Source organism: Crocodylus porosus, unplaced genomic scaffold (genome assembly GCF_001723895.1).
Source record: "Crocodylus porosus isolate Cpor-Errol unplaced genomic scaffold, CroPor_comp1, whole genome shotgun sequence".
NCBI lineage: Eukaryota > Metazoa > Chordata > Crocodylia > Crocodylidae > Crocodylus > Crocodylus porosus.
In genome coordinates, this window is record NW_017728886.1 from 100,230,926 (window position 1) to 100,254,945 (window position 24,020).

The 24,020-nt window shown below is 45.1% G+C and overlaps 1 protein-coding gene across 1 annotated transcript in view; it reads left to right on the forward strand.

Moving 5' to 3' along the window:
- LOC109313271 (activin receptor type-1-like) overlaps nucleotides 1–24,020 on the forward strand; it is a 63,489-nt gene that overhangs the window by 10,503 nt on the left and 28,966 nt on the right. The window contains exons 2-3 of the mRNA XM_019539765.1: nucleotides 3,606–3,683; nucleotides 20,476–20,736. Coding sequence (XP_019395310.1) covers nucleotides 3,606–3,683; nucleotides 20,476–20,736 — 339 coding nt within the window. The remainder of the gene's footprint in view (nucleotides 1–3,605; nucleotides 3,684–20,475; nucleotides 20,737–24,020) is intronic.

The window sequence follows — 24,020 nt, forward strand, 5'->3', positions numbered from 1 at the left end:
ACCCCTGCGTCTAATGATTTGGTGACCTGATCGTAAAAGGCCACCAGGTTGGTCTGACAAGACCTGCCACTGATGAACCCATGTTGGTTGCATGTTGGTTGCCTTGGTTCCTCCTGGGCCAGTCACTGTTGGCCCATGGCACATCCTGCTGCCCCTTGATGCACAACAGGGCTGGGGCGGCTCCACAGCCGGACTCCTATTTCCCAGCAGCCTTGGCAGGTGTGGCTCCTTCCAGGTGACATCACCAGCCCCACAGAGGCTGGCCAGGACCTGTGCAGTGGGGACCCGGGCTGAATGCACAGCACTGGCTCACCCTGCGTGGAGGATTGGGATCCTTACAGCACCAGCTATGGACCCGCATGCCTCGGCCATGATAAGCAGCAGCTGGCAGGCAGAAGCTGCTGCTGGGTGCAGGAAAAAAGCAGGATCTGGCGACAGGTGCAGGTGCAGCCGCCTCTCACTTGCTGCTGCCAGGCCCTTCTTGGTGCCCAGAGCCTATACCAAGGCTGCCCTGTATCTCCTCCCCACTGCCACCACTGCCCACCATGTGCAGGAGCCCTGGGCAGCCAAGAAGCAGTGCTGGTGGTGGTGGTGGCAGCAGGGGGGATCATCAGGTCCGCCCTGGCATAGGCTCTGAGAGACTGCAGTGAGAAGGGCCCAATAGTAGTGAGGGGGAGACGGCCACACCTGCTGCAAGATCCCACTTTTTTCTTGTGCCCGGCATCAGCTTTTGTTTGACTGCTGCTGCTGCTCATCATGGCTGGGGTGGGTGGGTCCAGAGCAGGTGCTGCAGGGACCCCAGTCCCTTACTGGGGCCAGGGTTGTGGCTGAGGCAGTGTGCTCAGCCCAGGGCTGGGCAGAAGCTGCTGCTGGGTACCAGGAAAAAGCAGGACCTGGCAGTGGCTGCAGCCACCTCCCCCTTGCTGCTGCTAGGGCCTTCTCGCTGCTGCTGCCCAGAGCTCACACTGGGGCTACCCCATGGCTTCTCTTGGCCAGGTGTGGAAGCAGCCTGGAGACGGAGATGGTGGCTGGAAGGAGAGCACTGGCATGGGCTCTGGCTGCACCGAGAAGGCCCTGGCAGGGGGAGGCAGCTGTAGCTGCTGCCAGGTCCTGCTTTTTCTCCTCAGTGCCCAACAGCAGCTTCTCCCCTGCTGCAGTTTCTGCTGCTGCCATGCCTAGGCTGCCACCGAAGCTGAGCAGCAGCTCCAGCCCCTTCTTGGGGTAGAAGAATGGCTTGGAGGCCCAAATAATTGCCCACCCTTGCACTAGAGGCATTTTTCTGTTGGCATTATTGTGTCTAAATTACGAGGGTTTGTTCACTTTAGGTGTATGCGATATTTTTCCACATCCTTAGACAACATAGCTGTGCTAGCAAAATTTTGTAGCCTAGGCCTGGATATATATTTTTATAATAGGTTGCTATCAATTCTGGAGGGTATTTTTTTTCCAACTCTGAACACAGAGAGAGGCTGAACACCTCTCCATTACAGGTACTGTACCATACCATTATGCCTACTGTTACATGTAGATCATCTTGTAGATAAGAGCAGGACTGGATTGTAAAGTATTACTGTCTCGTGTGGTAGTGTGTTGTACCATGGTTGGAAAGCAGACGGGCATTAAGATGGAAATCTGTAACTAACATTTTGAGACATCACCTTAATGGGGCTCATAAAACTAACACAGACGATTGGTAGAGACCTCTGGAATAGATTATATCTGTTCCTGAAGGAAACTGAGGATGTTCAGAAGTTTTTTGAATATTCAAAATTAGACTTGCAAGAAGAATTTTAAGCTAATTTTTTTTATGAGTGCCGATGTATTTTGTGGTTTACTAATGTATTTAGTAGATTAATTCCCCTTGTACCACTTTAAAATGAGTAGTCTGTTTCAAGTCTCATTTTTTTTCTGTCTGAATCCTAATTACAAGAAAGAAAGAAAGAGTCTTCATTTTTTTTTTGATTGAGAATGCTGATTCATCCTTCAAGAAAGCAAAAACCACTTTCATTGTTTTTGAGATCCTGACTCTTTCCAGTGGGTTTTTCTTTGACTATTGCTTCAGGAAATTCCAAAATTCAAATGCAGTCTGATTTTTCCAGTAGGTAGCATAGCAGGAGGCTTGCTGCTACTGCTACTTCTAGAGAAGGCAGGCTGTCTGAGAAGCATCCTGCAGGTGTACCAGGGGGCCGTTTGGAGTTGCATGACTTACAGGGACTGGGGCTATTGGGATACTAGTTCAGAGCTGGAGCTGGGCAGGCAATCTATCCTTGACAGCTGTGGAGAGAGGGGCAGCTGGGCTCCTGAGTAATATCCGAGTTGGGGTAAGCACAATGGATGGTTTGTGGAAGGGACTAAGGGGAGGTAAGACGGTCCCAGCTGCCTCAGAGAAAACAGAGGGCTTAGAGGTCTCACTGGCCTAGGAGTGGGGCCAGGGATTTGGAAGGGCCAAAAGCCAAGAAGGACCACAGTCTGAGACTGGCAGAGCTGGAGAGCCCAGGGGTCTCAGTTGGCCTAGGAGAGGCACTAGGCTCTAAGGAGAAGGACCAAAGGCCAGGAAGGCCACAGCTGGAGACTAAGGGGACCAGATTGCCCATAGCTTAGAGACAGGCTGCTGTAGGATGCACAGAGCCAAGAGTTTGTAGGGGCAGTGATGATTTGATCTGGATTTGTGACCGTATGAGGCATGGGCAGGGGTACTGGGGTGGAAGGAGCCCACATAATTAATTGTTAAGGCAGTGAATGGTGATACCTGTGTAGCAGAGTGTGAGATCTCATGGGGAAATCCTGAGGCAGCCTCCCCTTTTCTGAATCATAACAACATCAAAGTATGGCAAGTGAGACGGGGAGACTGCCCAGAGTTGGCAAAAGAGAGTGAAGTTGATGAGGGCTGAGGGGGCTCCAGGGGCATCACAGTCGCCCCAGGAGTGGGACCCTGTTACTGTAGCATACACAGTCTTTCTTTCGTTTTCTCCCATACTGCAGCTGGTCCTTTCACCAGAAACACTTTGATTTGTCAGTGTTGTGCATGTGGGTTTTTTTTTAATGTGATGATCCTAGTAGTATAATGCCAATAGATAGATCTAATAGTGAATTTCAGCTAATTTCTTGAGTAACTGAAATATTTTTCCTCTGAGATCTCGAGGCTGAGATGAGAAAATGTTGAATGAATACCAGCAACATAAGTGAACTTTCTAGACTCTTTCAAAGGTTTTCTCCTAAACTTCTTAAAGAATATTTGAGAAGCTGTACTGTCTTTGGAAGGAAATCTTCTGTCTTCTTTTTATCAGTTTCTTTCCTGTTTCTTCCTTCCTTCTGAACTGAAAGATTTACCTTCCTTTTTTGCTGTTCTAAACCCTTGACCTGCCTTTCCACTCTCTTTTCTCCCCGTTCCTTAGCTTATTGTCCTTTACCCCCCCCCCTTCTTTTTCTTTGTATTTTCATGATAACCTTCTCTTGCTTCCCTTGTCCTCTCCTATTTCAGTGTTTTGTCTTTTATTTTGATTTAAGTTCCATGAATATGGAAGTATTTTCTAATGATAGAGTAATGTGAAAGAAATTGTAGGCTTGGGTTTTGCTCTTTAATAACCATCGCTTTTGTTTTGCAGCTAATCTTCCAGTTGCACGAAGCCAGATTTGCATTTTGCTGTTTCTTATACTGAAGATCTTGTATTCTGGAGCTGAAGGTACTTCACAATGGTGTTCAATTATTTGTATGTAAATAAAGTAGATTCGGAGTACCGACAGAGGGTTATTTTTAAATAATAAGAATAATAATTATAGTTTTGTAAGACTTAAAAATCTGGCTCAGGCAAGAGAATATATTTCATTAGGTGTTCCTACTTCTAATTTATTATTATTTTTAACATGTTTGTCAGTCTGCACTAAAGTCTTGAGAATAACTGGTAAACATAGCCTGATGCAGTTTTTCCACTGCTCTGGAAAGAAATTGTATTTCATGGGTATTTCTATCCAGCATAATGGAATGAAGGCAGAGTGCCTAATTTCATGTCGTCTTTCTCAGTCTTGTCTTTAACATAAAGCTCCACCTGCTGGCATATATTTGCTGAATTAATCATGCTTAATCTGTTTTCTCTGTATATGTGGAGGACAGGAGTTTTTTGTTCCTCTTCTACACTGAGAGACACTCCTACAAACATTCTTTTTTTTTTTTTTTTTTTTTTTTCTCTCCTTCTTTTTCCCCAATAGGTAGTGTAACGGTTCTTCGTTTATTTTCTCCCTTTATACTTTATTGGGTATTTTTTTTTCCTCTCTCTTTCCAGCTTGGCCTTCATTTTAAGGCAGGTGTCCTCACAGAGCTCCTCTAGTCTAGAAGTAGATCTGCAAGCCTTAGCAGCTATTGTATTGGTTGAGCAGCCCTACCTACAATGTCAAAGACCTTCTGCTTCTATGCTGTAATAAAGAATTTTATCTTTGGAATTGAATGCAATTTTTAGGACATGTTCTTAGTGCCAGATTTCATACCCCCTGCCCTCAAGTCTTATAACCTCATGAGGACATTCCAGTTCTCACTTTAGTAACAGCAGTTCAACTGCTGTTGGTTTTTTTGCGCAATGGATTGGGAACATGCTAGTGCACTGTCAGGCTCGCCCAATGACCACTGAACTACCCGGAAACTTTGAGTCTTCCTCTTTATCCTTGAGAGCTTCTGTTACATCAACATGCTTTGTCAGAGTGGTTTTCAATGGATAAGTGGTCTGTATGAATTGAATCTTTCAAGTATGGGAGATGCCACAGTTCAGTACCTCTGACCTCCATGTCAACATCCCCCTCCACCCCCATTTTCTTTTTTATTCTTTCTTGAACACACAGGGGTCTCAAAAGGATCATAGCCTATAGTACAGTTACTCACTGTTCTTTGTGGCTGCATGACTGGAACACAATACAGGATAAAATGATCTTAATATCATCCAAATATTTGGGGAACTGATGGAAGGAGTGACGGCGGACTCCTCAGATGAATAAAAAATGCCCTTGGCCCATGCCAGGCTTCACAGAAAAGAACGTAATTGTTATTCCAGTCCAAGCATTTCTGACATTTTCCAGACTAATAGATGATGGTCACAGCTACTCCATGGAGTGGCTTAACCTGAGGTGGCCAGTTGTGTGGGAAGTTCCTTTGGCAGAGCAGGAAAGAAACAGTAAAAATTGACTGGGGCTCAAGGAAAATCACTGGATAAATAACTCTTGCATCCTGCTTAGGACAAATAACACTAGTGCAGTGGCCTACTTCAGCAAGGAGAGTGGGAGAAGGCTTCATTATTGCAAAAGGTGGCCTACCTCCTGGCATCTTGGGTATAGTGAAACCTCCAGTCTGTCCAAGCTGTAGATGTTCAAGGAAGGAAAACTGTCCTGGCTTACTGTCTAAGAAGGGAGCAGCAAGATTATTTGGAGTGGAGACTGAACTTGTTGGGAGGAGGGGTATAGGGAAGGGGTGTGTGTGTGTGTGTGTTCATAGGGTGAGTACTGCATGCACACCTCACCATACACATACACCCACATCCCCCCCTCACTGTTATACATGCAGACCTCCACTCCCACATTCCCTCACACACCCCAGCCACCCTCCCCCCACACACAGACCCCCACAAACCCCTTACCTACCCACACTCCACATATTCACGCATCTACCCATATGCTTCCTCACCCCACACCTATCCACCCCCACATATGCACCCACACCCTCCTGCACACCACACCTATCCTATTATATACAATCGCCTCTATGTATGCTACACAAATGCATATAAATCAGGACAAAAATATTTTTTTGAAATCTAATGAATGTTTTAGATGTGTGGGGTTTTTCTGGTTTTTGGTTTTGGTTTTTTTTAAGAGTATAATTTAGTATTTTTCTGGTTCTGAGATGTCAAAACCCCTTGCTGAAAGGAGTACTTCTGGGAGCAAAGGGAGGGACTTCTGGTGGCAAAGGTTAGGGGGTGGGAGTTCCAGTCCCAAGATAGCGACCAGGAGACGGGACATCTGTCAAGGCGCAAAGCTACCCACGTAGTAAGCAGCGCTCCACCCAAAATAATTGCCCGCCCCTGGTTTATAAGATGCTGACTGTTTTTGTCTAAAGCCACTTTGCCCAAGAAATGTCCTGGCATACATTGTGTGCATCTGATTAAGTGAGCTTTAGCACATGTGTGCGTGAATCTCTCACACATACGCACATACACACAATGTATAGAGAGATACCATTAGCCATGTTACTCTGCAGTCAAGTGGAAGGCAGTGTAGATTTGTACTTGTAGATTAACTGGCGTGAGTGCATGTGCATGTATTCACATGTATGTGTGTATTTGCTGCGCGTACATGCACACTTTGGTTAGTTTAGTGTAAGTCTATTCTGCCTTCCACTTGACTTCAGACTAACATGGCTAAGTTAGTACATTGTTCTGTACATTGTGTGTACATCAACCCCTTAAGATCCAAATTCATCACAGGTTTGTCAGACGTCCATTACTTAATTTCTACCTCTTTGATATTTAAAGGGAAAAGAGTACTACAGTTTCCTGTTTCGAGATGGCTGATGTGGTACCTCCTTCAGCCTGGAAACCTAGTAGTCTTTGTCCAGGAATCATCATTATCCATACAGACTAATGACAGCAGTTTCTTTGTTAAGAGATTTTACATGCTTGATGCAGTGGGCACTTGGGCCTCTATCAAAATTCACTTTCATCTCCAACTTGTAAAATTCTAGGAAACAGTGGATGTTGCCCTTGTTGAGATGGTACTTGTTGCTAGATTGATTAATGGATCTGTAGACAACTTTGATGAAAGAGAATAAGAGATCTCTTTGACTTAACTGAATTTTTTATTTTTCTGAGTTACATGGTCCACAGGTCTGATTAATTTGCTGAAGTTAATTCCAGTACGCTTAGCAAGTTTTAGGTAACAGAGAATAATACCCTTTATCATGGAAGTTGTCACAACTGGTAGGCTTTACAGTGTAGATCAGCAACTAACATAGGTTTGGTTTTGCTATTACTTCATTTAGGAATTTTTATGTTTGAAAGCTGTTTGGAGCCTGGGTAATTTGTAATTCAAGGGGGAAAAACTTCAGTAACTTAAAAGATTTTCCTACCCTTTTTAAGGATCAATATCAAATACTGGGGTGTATTCCACTCCGTAAAAATATTTATTAAATGCTGATGGCATTGGAGCGATGTTGTAGCCATGATGGTCAGGAAGTAAGTGAGAGGCAAAGATTTTTGTGGGTAACATCTTTTATTGGACCAACTGCATGGTTGGGATAGACTTAGACAGGTTTTCAAATGTAATACATTCTTCTTCAGGTCTGACCCCCCCCCCCCGCATTGTGCAAATGCTGTTGCTGGCCTGCCTTAAACTCATTTTTCTCATTTTGAGAACTCCAGCATAATATTTCTGGAAGACTCTTCTGCCTCCCTGTTCTTGTCTTCCACTTTTCATGATACTGCTATACAGAATTCCTTTGATCAGTTGGCTCACCTAATTTTGACAAGATATTCATTGATTCATATTTTCCTGCACTGCAACATCAAAAGATGACATTTTCAGGTTCATGCTTCTCTAAATCAGGAGAAACAAAATGTTTTTTCACTCCTGAACTCTACTCCAGCTTCAAGCAGACAAATTTCAAATGCCGTAGTGGAGGACATACTTACCATTTCATTTTCCTGTGCCACTGAAGTTTTAAATCGAAAGGTTCAAGTGCAGTCTGATATTTCAGTCGTTTTGCTTATTGTTTAATCTGGTGTGTCACAGTCTGTTGGAAAACGTAGGCTGTTTATGTATTGTGTGTGGAAGTTGTTGACATTTTTCCCTTGGGTGGAAACTGATAGACATCCTCTCCATTTAATAAACAAAGCTCGTCTACGTTGGGTGGGAATGTTTCTTCATAGTAAGATCTGTAGCTGTAGTGCTAAAAGGCCTGTTTTGAAACCACACAATTTTTAGTGCATAATGCAATAAGATACAGTGCATGTTGTACATGTTTGAATTTCCTATAACATCACCTTGCAGTAAAATCACTGTATACTCATCTTTGCATGGGTGCATTTGTATGGTGTGTTTATTTGGTCCCCAGCTGTCTTCCTCTGCTGCTTTGTGACCTGTCAAGACCAACTGATCCATTTATGTATCTTCTACTCTGTGGTCACAGTAACCAGATACTACCTAGCATTTGGCTAGGTTCAGTATATTTCTCTTGAGCTGTGTGGAGACTTTGGATCATCTTGTTTCTGGGTAAGGGAAATGTTCAAGAAGTTCTGGAAGTGAAGTATTATGACCAGTTACCTCAAATGTAAGTTTCAAGGCATGGCTGTGTATGAGCCATACAGTACTGGGTTGAAACCAAGGATATGAAAGAAACTTAAAGACAGAGGACCAAAACTGGACTTACAGGAGTGGTTGTGCCCACCTGCCCATGTTATGAGGAGCCACACAGGATTTTGTTGTGAAATGCTGCCATTTTGCCTACTTCGGGCAGTTGTGATACAAGTGACTTGGGGATGACTGTGAGGATGAAGAAGTGGCTGAACCTCTTCACTCCACAGGGCATCAAACAGATGATGGAGGGCTGTGAACATCCTGAAGAGGACCTGGAAACCTTACCTTCCAGCCCCTTGACTAGTTGGTTTTCAAGTTCTAAATACCCCTAGCCAAATAGGGACACAATAGAGGAGATGGCAAAAATCTTTTTTGGCTTATTTTTCTTTATTATAAGTGGTTGGTACTAAACACTGTGATATGTCTGGTATCTGTTTCTTCAGGTGCTTGCTGGATTCTCCTGTATCGGGTGCATGTAATTTAAAAACCTTTTGAATTTCTTCCTGCCCTTCCCCCAACATGCTTAAAATAGCACCTGTGATGCAGGGGATCTGTTTAGAATTGGTGTTGCTATGCTCATTAAGTTCTCCACTCCTTTCAAGCCCATTATTCACCCACAGACCTACCACCTTTTTTCCTCCAAACTCTCGCTCCTGGCCTCCCATCACTACAGCTGCTCCCACCCTACAATGTGCTCAAATTGTGACTGCATGGGGGGGTAGGAGTGATGGGGAACAAAACCATAGCACTCAGTTTATAGCCATCCATCTTTTTACCTGCAGCCCCACCCCTGCTTCCCTTTTGTGCCTCCACGTCTCCCTGGGCATCTCCCACCACTTAGGTATGTAAACATCAGAAGAGGAACTGGTATCTTTTTAAAATGCATTTATTGAGAACAGTACAGAAAGAACATTTCATATTTATATAATCTTATAAATTTCATTTCTGAGTATGGCATCACAACAACTAGAGGGTTGGTTGTTTTTTGAAGCCAAAGCATTTCTGTAATATAGTCCTATATTTCTAGTTCAAAAGTTAGGCAGAAGGCAGGGCAAGGTGGCATCATGGTGACTAAGGGGTTTAGAGGGGCATACACTCTTGCAGTTTCATAGCATCTGAAGACTCACTTTCTTTTCTTTTTGTGTGGAGTTGCAGACACTCTGGAGGGTAGGGCTAGGACCCAGAATGACCAGGATAATCTGAAAAATGGTCCAAAATCAATCGCATGAAACTGCCTAAAGGCAAGTGCCAAGTTCTGCATGTAGGAAGGAATAATTGCATGTACACGTACAGACTGGGAAATGATTGGCCAGGCTGTGGTACTGCAGAGAAAGACCTGAAGTTTACAGTGGATTTAATCTGAAAGTGAACCAACAGTTGTGCAAACCCCTGCCCCGCCCCCCAAAACAAACAAACAAACAAACAAAAAAACCCAAATAAAAAATCCAACAGAACCCAACAGCAAACTGGGTTGTATTAACAGGAGTGTCACTTACAAATTGGGGGAAGTGATTCTTGTTCTGTTCAGCTTTGGTGAAGTGTCACCCAGAGTGCCGTGTCTGGTTTTGGACCCCGTACTTCAAGAAAGATGTAGGAAAATAAGAATGCAGCAGGGAACAATAAAAATCCATTAGAGCCTGGAATGGTCTTTTTATTGTGACTGGTGAAGCACGCTCTTGCTCATGAAAGGTTATGCATCTCTGATTCAGTTTGTCTGTGAGGTACATCTCCAAAATTAGGCAGAAAGCAGCATAGACTAACATAACTAACTACCTCTCTGGACTTTAATTTAGTATTACATGCACTGATTACTCTTAGGACACTCAAGGTCTATGAAGTTTTCTGTCAGCTTGTTTCCTGATTCTTAGTTGTTTTTATTCTAATTTCCAATATAAACTTATTCATAACCAGTTTGTAGCTATTGGCACTTGTGCTAGAAGCAGTGCATAAGTATTGACTTGGGGGGGGGGGCACAACACTGTGCTGCTTTCCCCACTGCTGTTAGGCACTAGGTTTGACTGGCCTGCAGCCTTGTGGTCAATGCAGAAATAGTGCTACTGCCGCTTGGCCCTGGCTCCTGCTGGGCTGTAGCCCTGTGCCCCAGTGTCAGCCCAGAAATCTGGGGGGGGCACATGCCCCCCCATGCCTCCCTGATGTATCAGCAATGACTTGTGCCAGTATCTTTAACTCAAATAGCCTTTTTCCCTCCCTATAACTCAAATAGCCTATCCCCCCCCCAAACCTATTTATAAATAAGTAATCATATCTTCTCTCATCTTTCATTCTGCTAAGTGGAATACCTTCTGGGATATGTGCTTCAGTGCTAGATATGAGCTCTTAAAGTTAGGACCGTCTGCAGAGCAACAAATATAATTACTAACCTAGTCCCACTGCTATATCTCTTTTCTCCCTCACTCCCATATCTTGAAAATTCTATGAGTCACCCCATGGGAAAAGTACCTGGAGTACTGGAAATACAGTTGCTGGAATGCCCCCCATGTTCTCTGAAACTCCTGGCTGCAAACCCACCACCAATGTTGCACCCTATCCACTAGCAAACCACAAAAGGCAACCAAGCACTACCATTGCATTTGAGTTCCAAAATGCTTGAGGAAAAATGGTGGAAAATATTTTACTGCTTCCAGAGCTTTGTAGGACTGGGAAGAGACTGAGGATAGTATATCAAAAATACTGGAAGGGGCATGGGGCTTTTATTTTTGCTTTTATTTTTAGGCTGTGGAAACTGAACATTACTTTTCTCGCCTTACTTATGCAGGACCTCAACCTGATCTGGTAGAACCTTCCAGAGATGGGTAATAGCAACCATGCAATGTCTGGCAAGTTTCAAGGGAAAGAACAAAAGAGAAAATGCTGGTGTTAGTAGTCTCTGGGAAGCAGCTCATGAGTGGAGGGGGTTTCTTAAGCATGAGAAACAGAAGGGTGGAGACAAATGGAGAGCTGGCACATAAGAGGTACAGGGAAATGCAGAGGCAGATGATGGAAATCATAAGCAGGCATATGTTATTGCTGCATAGCATACTCTGTAAAAGCTTGCGTTCCCCCTGCTCATTGTCTTCGCTCACTAAATTAGGCTGATCCTATTTCAGTCATGCAGGTCCTCCTGCAAAGTTCCACCTACTGGGAGAAACATTTTGCCACAGGAACCCCCAACCCATAGCTCTTTACTTTAGAGCATTGAAAACTGCCTTCTGCAACCTCATCTTGGATCTTTCTCACCCGTACAGCAGTGGTGAGGGCTTGCTGCCAAGCCTTTCTACTGTATGATGACCAGGTAGAAAAGGCTGGAGCAACACACAACTTTTATTTATTAACATTTTCCACACAATTCTCTCTGCTTTTATTTATTAACATTTTTTGCACAATTCTTTGCACTCTGTACGTTTGTACTTGCCTTTTTTGAACAATAAAGTTTGTTTCTTTTCACTGTGGTAGGTGTTAAAATTTATAGAGATGCTCTCATGACAGAATTTTCATTTCAAAGTACAGGGTGTTTGGAAATCGGACAGCAAGTGAGAGCTGAAAGCAGAGATCGTATTCTTTAAGTACTTTGCACAGTTATTGAAAGCCTGAGTGGAAGTAAATATCATGGAATACAGACATTCCCTATGTTAACTCAAACTATGACACTATCATATAACACAGGCTTAAAGATAAAGTAGTCGTGAAAGACAGTCATCCTCAGCTGGTGAGGGATTGCTGATGATAATGCTGATGCTTATGATAACGCAGGTATATTTCAGAAGGTGAAAGCACACAAAATAAGTCATGAAAACCTACAGCATAAAAAGTTAGTATTTATTTACAAAAGAGGGACATAAGGGATCCCTGATAATGGATGTCTGGAGATTATCATTTTTGAGTGAGCAGCTTTCTGTCTGCTCATAGCATTTTAAAAGTCACCTGACTTCCGCCTCTCAGTTGTCATAAATGTACAACACACAACATTAGCATGCTTTGCAGAAAGTATTTCTCTGCAACTTCTAGCCTTTATATTAGCAATCACCTCTATCAGTCTCTTAAATGCACATTTTGTTGTCATTCTGTCATTAAGTTATAGCTAAATAATTTTCTGTGTTCCAAAAGTCTAAAAGGCTTTAACAGCATAGCAGGGGGAATTGACAACACTGTTAATGGCGATAGTGCTTAACGTGGGAACAGATATGTTGGGGGGGTCATTAACTTTTTCAGGCCACCCCATACTATTGGTAAATCTGTCAGTGTTCAAATTAGACCTTGGGATGAACAGGGAAGTACTACTTTTTTTTTTTGTTTTTTTTGTTAAAGAGACCAAAGACCTAACATGGACAATGCTGAATAAGAACATGGATTCTATCAATTGCCCCAATGCAGCCCTGTGGTTGCAGAGTTATAAATAATCTAAGGATTGGTAAGCCTTGTCTTGTGAGGGCAATAACTTCTTAATAGCAGTGCACACTTCTATCGTTTCAGCCTCAACATGTTTTTCTCATACCAAAGCAGTGAGATACTGACTGATAATAAGGGTTGCAAGCTTCCTGGTGATGATAACCATCTGCTCCTTAACAGAAAGCCCTGATGTTTTGATGCAGGTCTGGGCTGCATTAAGCACAAATCTTAAGAAGAAGAGGAAGATGTCTCTTGTTATCCTGAAGTTCTGTGGCTACTGCTAGCTATCTAAAGTCTGTAGGACAGTCCTGTTTCACCATTTGATGCTTGTTTTATGATCTCAGCAGTACTGATTTGGGCTTCACACTTCAAGAAAGATGTGGGAAAACTGAAAATAGCCCATAAAAAGGCAACCAAAATGAATACAAGAACTCATGACATGTAAGGAAAGGTTGGAAGAAGTGGAATTACTTAGTCTAGAAAAGACCAGACTAAGGTGGGTATAATTCAGAACAGAAAGCTGAAAGTTGTCTGGAAGTAGTCTAATGGCGGTGTTCAGCAGTTACATGAAAGGTTTACACTATCCGCATAGTCCTTGCTTTGTTAGGTGAAGCAAATGATCCCATTTTCCATGGCAATTAAAATGCAATCCAGACACCAGAGCAAACACACCAAGCACTAACTGGAAAATCAGCAGGTTGGGATGCTCAAGGGAACCCACTCCTACCACAACCGAGGAACAGAGCTTCTCTACGAGGGCAAGGACTCCTAGGGCCTCCAATGGCACATTTACTTGCCTATACACTAATGCGAGGAGCTGGTTCTTTTGCTAAAGAGACATGATTATGATCTCATAGGAATAACAGAGACCTGGTGGGACTCCTATGACTGTACCATGGGTATAGATGGCTATACCCTGTGTAGGTGAGATCGTACTGGAAAAAGGGGCCGGGGTGTGGCTCTCTATGTTAAGGAGAGCTACACGCCCCTACAAGCTGAGATTGGCATCCAAGGAGGATGACTGGAGACACTCTGGGTTAGAATACGGGGGGGAACATGGTGAAGGAGATACAATGGTAGGAGTCTATTACAGACCTCCAAATCAGGAACAAGAGCTTGACCATGAATTCACCAGGGAACTGGCTGAGGCTGCATGCTCTCGGTGCATAGTGGTTATGGGAGACTTCAACTATCCGGACATCTCGTGGGAAGAGCGCTCAGCCAAATCCGATCTATTACAAAGCTTCCTTACCTTTATGGATGGTCTTTACCTGTCTCAAGAAGTTAATGGGCCAACAAGAGGTAAGGCACTGCTGGACCTGGTACTGGCTAAAGGGGGTGATCTAGTCAGTGACCTAAGAATCAAAGGGAAGCTGGGAGACAGTGACCATGAGTTGATCCCTTTCACTATCCATTGCAAAGCTGGCAAGTCAGCAATGCAGGAATCTTTGGCTTTAGGAAAGCTGACTTTCATAAGCTTAGGAGGCTTGTTGAGGCTCTGAGAGGCCATGATCTGGCAGGGAGGGGAGTTCATGACGAGTGGTTGCTCCTTAAGGAAGCGATCCTAGAAGCACAAGGGAAGTCCATCGCAACCCATATGAAAGGGAGTAAAAGAGCTCAACAACCCCATTGGCTCAACAGGGAACTCAAGGCTCTCCTACGTCTAAAAAGAGAGGTGTATAAAGGATGGAAGACAGGAAACACCACAAGGAAGAGTATTCTGCACTGGTCTGCACCGGTAGAGAAAAAACTAGGAAAGCCAAGGCTGTAACCAAACTCCAACTGGCTACACAAATCAAAGACAATAAAAAGTCCTTCTTCAGATACATAGGGAAGAAAAAGAAGGGTAACATTGGTCCCCTGATAAACCAAATGGGGAAGCTGACAACCGACACAGGAAAAAGCCAGTTTGCTTATTGCTTACTTTGAGTCAGTTTTTCACCAGCCCAAAGGGACCACATCCTGCCTAACATTATATGGGACAGCCAGAGTAAGGGTGAATACATGCCCACCATTAATATAGATCTTGTGAAGGAACACCTTGAGAAGCTGGACACCTACACATCAGCTGGTCTGGATAGATTGCACCCAATCTAAAGGAACTGGCAGACATCATTTTGCGGCCACTGGCAAGGATATTCGAGAAGTCATGGCACTTTGGCAAAATACCTGAAGATTGGAAGAGGGCTAATGTGTCTGTCTTCAAGAAAGAGAGGAAAGAAGAACCAGGAAACTACAGGTGAATCTGAGTTGGACCTCAGTCTCTGGAGAGATCTTGGAAAAAATTGTCAAACAAACCATTCTTGACAGGCTAACAGAAGGCAACGTTTCGAGGGATAGCCAACATGGGTTTGTTGCGGGTACGTTTTGCCTGACCAATCTCATTTCCTTCTATGACCAGGTGATGTATCACCTGGACAAAGGAGAAGAAGTTGATATCATTCATAGATTCATAGATGTTTGGGTCAGAAGGGAACTTAGCAGATCATTGAGTCCAGCCCCGGACCCTGGGCAGGTGACCCCAGCCAGGTGCTTGTTCAGTCTTCTCTTGAAGACCCCCAAGGTAGGGAAGAGCACCACCTCCCTTGGAAGCCCATTATAGATTCTGGCAACCCTTACCATAAAGAAGTTCTTCCTGATGTCTAACCTAAATCGGCTCTCCGTCAGTTTGTGGCTGTTGTTCCTAGTTACTCCAAGGGGTACTCCGATAAACAAAGCATCTCCTATTCCTTGTCTCCCCTCCCCACCCAATGAATCTGTAGGTAGCCACAAGATCATCTCTCAGCCTTCTTTTGTGGGAGCTGAAGAGTTCCAGTTCCCTCAATGTCTCCTTGTAGGGCTTTGCATGCAGGCCCCTGACCATATGAGTGGCCCTCCTCTGAACCCTCTCGAGGTTGTCTACATCCCTCTTGAAGTGTGGCACCCAAAACTGGGCACAGTATTCCAACTGCGGCTTGACCAATGCTGCATAGAGGGGAAGTATCACCTCCCTGGACCTGTTTGTCATGCACCTGCTAATGCATGATAAAGTGCACTTAACTTTACTGATCCCTTCGTCACATTGATGACTTATATTCATCTTGGTGTCAACAGTGACTCCAAGATCCCTTTCCCCTGCTGTGCTGCTGAGAAGGTCCTCCCCCAGCCTGTAAGTGTTCTGGTGATTCCTTCTCTGTAGGTGCAGCACATTGCACTTGTCCTTGTTAAACTGCATCCTATTCTGCTCTGCCCACTTTTCCAACCTGTGCAGATCCTCCTGGATTCCTTCCCTGTCTTCCAGCGTGTTAACTTTACCACATAATTTGGTATCATCTGCAAACTTGGACAGAGTGCCTTCCACGCCCCTGTCCAAGTTACTGATGAAGACACTGAACAGCACTGGTCCAAGGACCGAACTACTGCTCACATCTTTCTAGGTGATACCTATCACCACCACTTTCTGGGTGCAACCCCTAAGCCAATTTGCCACCCACCTGACCGAGTAATCATCTACCTCACAGCCACTCAGTTTATCTATGAGACTAGAATGAGACACTGTATTGAAGGCCTTAAAATCCAAGTAGATCATATATTTGGACTTCAAAAAAGCTTTTGACCTGGTGTCCCATGATGTTGTCATGGAAAAATTGGGCAACTGCAGCCTCAACTGTACTACAGTCCGCTGGCTGGGGAACTGGCTCCAAGGTCAGACCCAGAGTGTGGTAGTTGATGGAATCCAATCAACATGACACTCAGTGACTAGTGGTGTCCCCCAAGGCTCGGTTTTTCAACCCATACTCTTTAGTGTCTTTATAAATGATCTGGACTCTGGTGTCAGATGTGGACTGGCCAGGTTTGCGGATGACACCAAACTTTGGGGAAGAGTATCCACGCTTGAGGATAGGCTGGTGATCTAGGTTGAACTCGATAGGCTTGCAAGGTGGGTGGATGAAAACCTGATGGCATTCAATACAGAGAAATGCAAGGTGCTCCACCTCAGGGGGGAACCCACATCATACTTATAGGCTCGGCAATGCTATACTTACTAGCACAGGGGTGGGCAAAATATAGCCCGTGGGCCAGATGCGGCCCACTATGCCACTCTGTTTGGCCTGTAGGGCCCCTAAAAATTTAGAAAATTAATATGTACTGTCCTTGGTTCCTGTCAAAAATGGCAGGAGTCAGAGGCAGTAGGACCCAGGGGAAGTCCTGCTGGGCTTCTGCAACAGCAGGGCCTGCCTGGTCCTGCCCCCCCAGACCATGTGGCTTCTTGGCTGCACCAGTACTGGAAACTCAGGTAAGGGGGAGAGGAGAGGGGAAAGGCAGGGGAGGCCCACAGGCAGGGAACGAGTTGGTTCCTCCCCCGCTCCGTGGCCTGCGCTCCCTGTTGCATCTCACAGCCTACATGGGGCTGTCCTGGGCAGGCACAGGCAGCCCCATGCAGCCATAGTGCCGGCCATGGGGTGGAGGAGGGGCGACTTCTCCCCACACTCAGCACCAGCTTGTAATCCGTCCCTGCTGCCGGCCTGGGCCTTGTGCTGGCACCGGGTTCACCCGTCAGGGCTGCACCATGGTGGGAGCAGCTGCAGACCCCCTGCTTGCCACGCCGGACAGTGTTTGCTGCTGCTGCTTGCCCAGAGCTTCCACTCTGGGCAGCACAGAGGCAGCAGTGGCAGCCACACTGCAGCCTAGCATGGCGTGAGCTCTGGGAGAGCAGCAGCAGGAAACATTGCCTGGTGTGGGAAGCAGGGGGGCTGCTTTCCTCCTTGCCAAGCAGCTGCTGCCACCGCGGCACAGACCCAGCTGACAAGCTCAGAGCCAGCGTGGGGCCCAGGCTGGCAGCAGAGACGGGTTACAAGCTGGTTCTGAGCATGGGAAAAGCGGCCCCTTGCCCACTGCATGGCTGATGCCTTGCGCTGCAGTCGCTCACAGCCCACATGGGGCTGCCTGTGCCTGCTCAGGACAGCCGTGCGCAGGCTGCAAGCAGCTGCAGCAAGGAGCGCCAGCCAAGGGGCAGGGGAGGGGTGGCTTTTGCCCCGCACTCAGCACCAGCTTGTTACCTGCTGGCAAGCGTGGGGTTGGGGCTGCACACTACCCCCCGCCTGTACCATGGGGCTCAGGGGGAAACTGGGAGCCAGTAGGAGCGTGGGGCTCACACAGGTGTCCCGGGGCCAGCACTAGCAGGGCCCAGACCAGGGGGGAAGGAGTACAGGGGTCCTGGCTGGTAGGGCTCTATGGAGCTGGGCCAGCTCCCCCCTCCCTGGTGGTGCAGCCCAGCCTGGCTCCACAGACCCCTGCCAGCCTGTGCCCTGCTCTGGGCCTTGCCAGTGCTGGCCCTGGGACATTGGTCCCAAGATGGAGACCAAGGGGTGGGGCACCTATCAAGGGGCAGGCTACCCATGCGTCCCTCGACAGCTTGCCAAAACTGGGTAAGTGTCCCTCCACCCAAAAAAATTGCCTACCCCTGTGCTAGCACTGTGACCAAAAGAGACTTTGGGAGTCATGATTGGCCACAAGATAAACATGAGTCACCAATGTGATGCCGCAGTAGGTCAAGTGAAAAAACTCTGGCTTGCATCTACCAATGCATCTTAAGGAAGACCCAGAACATCATCTTCCCACTGTACTCAGCCTTGGTGAGGTCACAGCTGGAGTACTGCATCCAATTCTGGGCTCCACAATTCAAGATGGATGTGGAGAAGCTTGAAAGAGTCCGGAGGAGAGCCACGTACATGATCAGAGGGCAAGAGAACAGGCCTTATGAAGAGAGGCTGAGAGGCATGGGACTTTTCAGCCTGGAGAAGTGCAGGCTCAGGGGTGACTTGGTGGCTGCCTGTAAGTATATAAGGCACGTGCATCAGGATCTGAGGGAATGCCTGTTCACCAGAGCACCCCAAGGGATGACAAGGTCCAATGGTCACAAACTCCTCCAAGACTGTTTTAGGCTGGACATAAGAAAAACTTCTTTACTCTCCGAGCCCCAAAGGCCTGGAATAGACTCCCCCCAGAGGTGGTGCAAGCACCTACTTTGGACACTTGTAAGAAACAATTGGATGCTTGTCTTGCTGGGGTGCTTTTACTGTAGCTGACTTCCTGCCCCTTGAGCAGGGGGCTGGACCTGATGGTCTTAACGAGGTCCCTTATTGTCCTAATGTCTATGAAATCTATTAAAGCTTTTTACGATTTTGGGATGACCTTTGTTGGAGATCTAGTGTGTTTGGATGTTTCTCGTTCTGTTTCAGAGAAATATGAAAAGCAGTTATCTGCAATGTATTCAGTTTTTTATTTATTACACATTTGATAGTTTTTTGGGGAGCAGAACCTTCAGTCTTCAGTGAATTTCAGGTAAAGCTTGTGTGTGAGAGCAAGAGATGTATATTGGCTTCTGTAGAGTATACTTTTTTAGTTTAAAGCTAGTTGTATAGACATCATTCTAATACATAATTTTTTGTTTGACACATAATAGTTTCTCCCTTTCCTTTATTTGCCCTGACTCTCTTTTACTTGTTCATCTCACCCCATATCTCAACGTGGTTGGTTGATAAGGCTACTTCCCAAAGGTGTGATTCCCACTTATTCTAACAGGAAGTCAGAAGTAACTTGTTTGTTGTATTTTTTTTAATCTCTACTTCTTTGTCACAGGCCAGCTGGGCACTGTGAGTATATCAATTTAGTTTCAGACTGACTGAGCACTGCAGCTTTATTAGCCACTGGGCTTTTCGGTTCGGGATCGAGGAGGTGATGTTGGAAAGGAAAGCAATGACAAGTGTCCCTTACAAAAAAGAATGAATTTAACTTATAACAACAGAAGATATAGTTTGCACATGTAATAGTTAATTAAAAGGTTAAGCTAATAAACAGACAACATAACAATACAGATTAAAATTGACAGTGATAATAAAACAGATAATGAAATTAACCAAGAGTTCCCGCTTGGTTAGTAACTTATCCATAGTCCCTTGGTTAGAAGATGCATGTCAAATTGAGTCAGAGAAGTCAGACGTCTCTGAACTGGGCTGCCCGAAGGAGAACCAGTGGAAGCCCCTCAGTCAGGATCTGGTCCTCGCTCTCTCAGGGAGTAAGAGAGATCCATGAGGGTATGAGACAGCAATGACCCTTCTGTTCAGTCCTTCCCAAGGGTTACTTTGATGTGCGTGTTCTTTTATATCCTAATTATGCTAATTTTTAGTTACACAGCCATTCATAATATTACTTTATAGCTGTTATCCTATGGGGTTAAAAGGTGCTAGAAATCATTATAATAAGTTACTGTCCAAGCTTTGTTTTATCCAATAAGCAAATTGCAACACAGCATCTTCAGGTTTGAAATTAACATTACTCTGCCTAAATTCAGCCTCTTCAGAACTCTCTGACTATGCTTTTTTTATATGTCCTTTCCTGGAATGTGCTGCATAAGCTAGGCAGTTGAATCCAGTTTTTATCATCATCAAGGCTAAATTCTGAGCCAGAAGGAACTATTAGGTCAGCTAATTTTACAGCTATTGCTTTGTCTTTAAGGCCTAGTCAGTTCCACAAACAGTTACAAGTTACGTTTGCGGGTTACAAAAATACAAGCTTCATATTAAACAAAAGTTCCAAATGCCTCCAAGAAGCACATATTTATTGCTTATTCATTTCTTTGGTTCTGGCCATCACACTTCTGCTTTGGACATACTCACCATTTGCTTGTGACTGTGTTGTGTGAGAATATCTGCTGGAAGGTAAGAACCAAAGACTTCAGGCTTGTGAGACCTTCACATGTTTTTTTTCCTGTTTTAGATGGAGCTGTTAAATCCATGCTGTTTGAATGCATATGTGAAGGGAATTCCTGTGATCATCAAAAACGTTGTTTTGGTCAGCAGTGTTTTGCCTCTGTGATCCTGAATGGTGAGGCGTATGTTTTCCAGAAAGGATGTTTTGGTGTGCTGGAACATGGAGAAATGACATGCAAGACAGCACCTTCAATAAATCAGGTAGTGGAATGCTGTTACGGAAATCTCTGCAACTGGAACATAAGTGCAAAGCCACTACTTCCCCAAGGTATGATTGCTGTAATTTCTTAGTTAGAATGTTAAATTTGAAATTTCTTTTTTTGTTTATAGTAAGATTACAAATGATCTTGATTACATATCAAAGCATTTTTTGGAAATAGTTGTAACATGATTTACAGCTTTCAGGCTCTGCATAATTGAAATCTTTCTCTTACCTTTTGAGTCTTTGGATTATGGATTTGTAGAAATTCTTATATAATAATGGGCTTAGTCCATCTGTCTGTCTGTCCATAACGCTTTTGGAGCACTCTGATTGATTAGTGAAACAACTAATAAGAGTGTGGAGTGCTGCCATGACAGCGGAGATGAAGCAGGGGGGCTGTCCTGCCCCCCCCCCAACTCCCCGGCCTTGCTCCTCAGAGACAGTGAAGTGCCACCATGACAGGGGATGGAGTAGGGGCAAAGCCAGTGGCGCTGGAAGCAGCAATGGTGCGGGGGGGGCGGCTGAATGTGACACATTGCCTGCAGGGGATGCCAATGAACTAATTAATCCAGAGGGTTGTTAATCCTCTGTGACCCACAGGTAGTCAGGGTTGGGGCATTAAAGTAAGTTAATTTCCCTGACCATTGATCTGTTGCCCAACTCCATTCAGAGTTAAAAGAGTAGCTACACATTACAACACAGTAGGTTTAGCAATATAAGCTATATTACAGAACAAAACTCACTCAGCAACTACCCGATGCAATATTCCCATAACACCCAAGCTGCGACACAATAAAATACACCCAATGAAATAGTAACCTAACACACATCCCAAACTCAGTGTCCCTGGTCACACAACCAATCAACTCCACATTACAATGAGCTTTGGCCACTACGCAGCTAACTGCTGTGCAACTTCACAGACAACCCAGAAACCACAGATGGCAGCAAGAACACCCTGGGCCTAGTCAGCAGGAGAAACACTGACAGTCCCAGAGGATTCCTAGCATTTTCCTACCTAGGTTCTCAGTACCTCAAATAAGAAAAGGTGCTGAGTGCCTAAGCAGGAAAAAGCACGAGACAGGTAAGCCTCAATGAGCTCAATCCCAATGACCAGGTCACAGGAAAGAACCTACACTCGATGAACCCTGCACCGTGAGAGCCCAGAGTCAGAACTGTCCACCAGAGTGAGAGCAAGGCCGAGCCTGAGCCCCCAGAGCTCCTGCTGGCTGCTCTGGACAGGATTTATAGCCTTCTAATCATATCACCTGTCACTCACCCAATGGTCCAATCATTGCCCTTTTCACAATACCCAATCAAATTCAAAAGTGGGCAGTACTTAAAAGGACCAATCAATTCAGACTATTTCAAACATATATAAACATCAATCAACAGTTGCATTACCATTATTAACTGTGCATGCCCAGACCTTAAAAGTAGGTCGTGACTTTATCAAGGGTGAGAGTTCAAAGCCCCTAGAAACTTCTCACTTGTAGTCACATGGTGCATATGTGGACTCTCACTGTTCTACAGAGGGGATGGCGGGGCAAGCTTCCCCCACTCCTGGGAGGCGGCGGCATGGGGTGGTGGGTGGCAGGGCTCCGTCCCTGCACCGCCCCTGCCCATCGTTCTTGACAGGCAATTTGCTTCTCTAATATAAATAAGCCTTTATAGATGGTTGTGGAACTATTTTAGGAGTGCGGAGTAGTCATAAATTGACTCATTAGCATTCAACTTCTTGTAAATCTTTTTTTATAAACCCTTCACCCTCTTTAGTGCAGAGTCAGATAACTTCTTTTGTCTGTGCTTGCTGTAGGGGGAGGAAGGAGCATTTTCTTTTATCTTGATTGTAGTGTTTGGGAAAGAGGCAGTCATCATCCTTGTAACTCTTCTCCTGTTTTTCTAGCTATCCTGTCTTTCAAAGGCACTTCAAACTATATTGACTAAATTTATCTTCTCAGTCCAATCATGCAAGGAAGTTAGGACATAAATATGAACAGACTTTCTCTGAAGTGCTTCAGATCCTGCTCCGCTATCAAGTGCATCAAATTTGCAGCCTGAAGTGCTTTAAATTTACGGCCCTTCTGCACACTTGTGTATGGGTCCCTCGTAACTGAAGTGTTTCAGGATGGCCTCAGTCCCATGTTGTGGCAGAGCCCTTGGGGCTGGTGAGTAGAGATCCCAGCTTACCTTTCAAACTGGAATTTCCAAAGGCTCCTGAGAACTGTTAAATGCAGAGGAGAGAGCTCAGTAATTATGCCCTCCACCTGTTGGGTGTCCACTGCAGACCTGGTCTATTTTACTTCGGGTGAGTTTGTCAGTTATGAGAGCAGCACCACAATCCTGGGGAGCCAGGAATGATTCACAGAAGCAGCTTCTTGGAGCAGTCTGAAGGTGGGAGACAGAGTACTGTGCTTCAAAGTAGTTCCTATTTTTTTCTGGAGTCTTTTCTGAGACGGAACACACCTTTTGTTTTTGTGGCTATGTATGTTGTTACCATCACTTTTTAGACCACTTTAAAGGCACTTGGATTACTTCAGATGTTATGTCTGTCCATACCCTATACTGTGTTTTGGGAAAGGGATGTGCCACACCCACCTTTTCATGTTTGTATGTGTCAAAACCAGAAATGCAGCAGTGAAGCTGTTCCCTCACAGCTGCTTGTAGCCATGCCGGAGACTGATATGGTCAAAGTACTGGTCCCCAGGCTGCATGGGCTTCACTGCCATATTTCTGGTTTGGTATGTGGAAGTGGGAGTGGATAGCCAATGTATGCTCAGGTTTCTCTCCCCAGGAGGGCTGGTGATTCAGTACAGACCTGTCCTCACCTGTTTGTGCCAAAGCCTGGCTTCATTTTTATAAGATTGATTGTCATATAGGCAGACTCTTTGATCCCTGTAAGAGAGGGACTTGGATAGTTGCATACTGATTTATAAATTAGTGTTGAGTGGTGTCTGCTTAATAAGATGGAAATAGTGAGATAGAGGGGAAGTGTTGACATTATAATGAGTTCTATGTTTCCATCAATAGAAAACTGTATGTGCACATTGAGGCCAGGTACAGAAGTTACACATAAACTGATTTTAGTAATCAAACATTGGTTTGAACCTGTAACAGAACAGAAGTTCAGTACACATAAAGCACCTTCAACATGGCTGAAACTGGTTTATAGTTTCATAGTTTCTAGGGTCGGAAGGGACCTGAGCAGATCATCTAGTCCAACCCCCTGCCATGGCAGGAAAGAGTACTGGGGTCGGGGCGAGCACCACTTCCCTTGGAAGTTGGTTCCAGATCCTAGCCGCCCTGACTGTGAAGTAGCGTCTCCTGATATCTAGCTTCCAGGGGCCCCA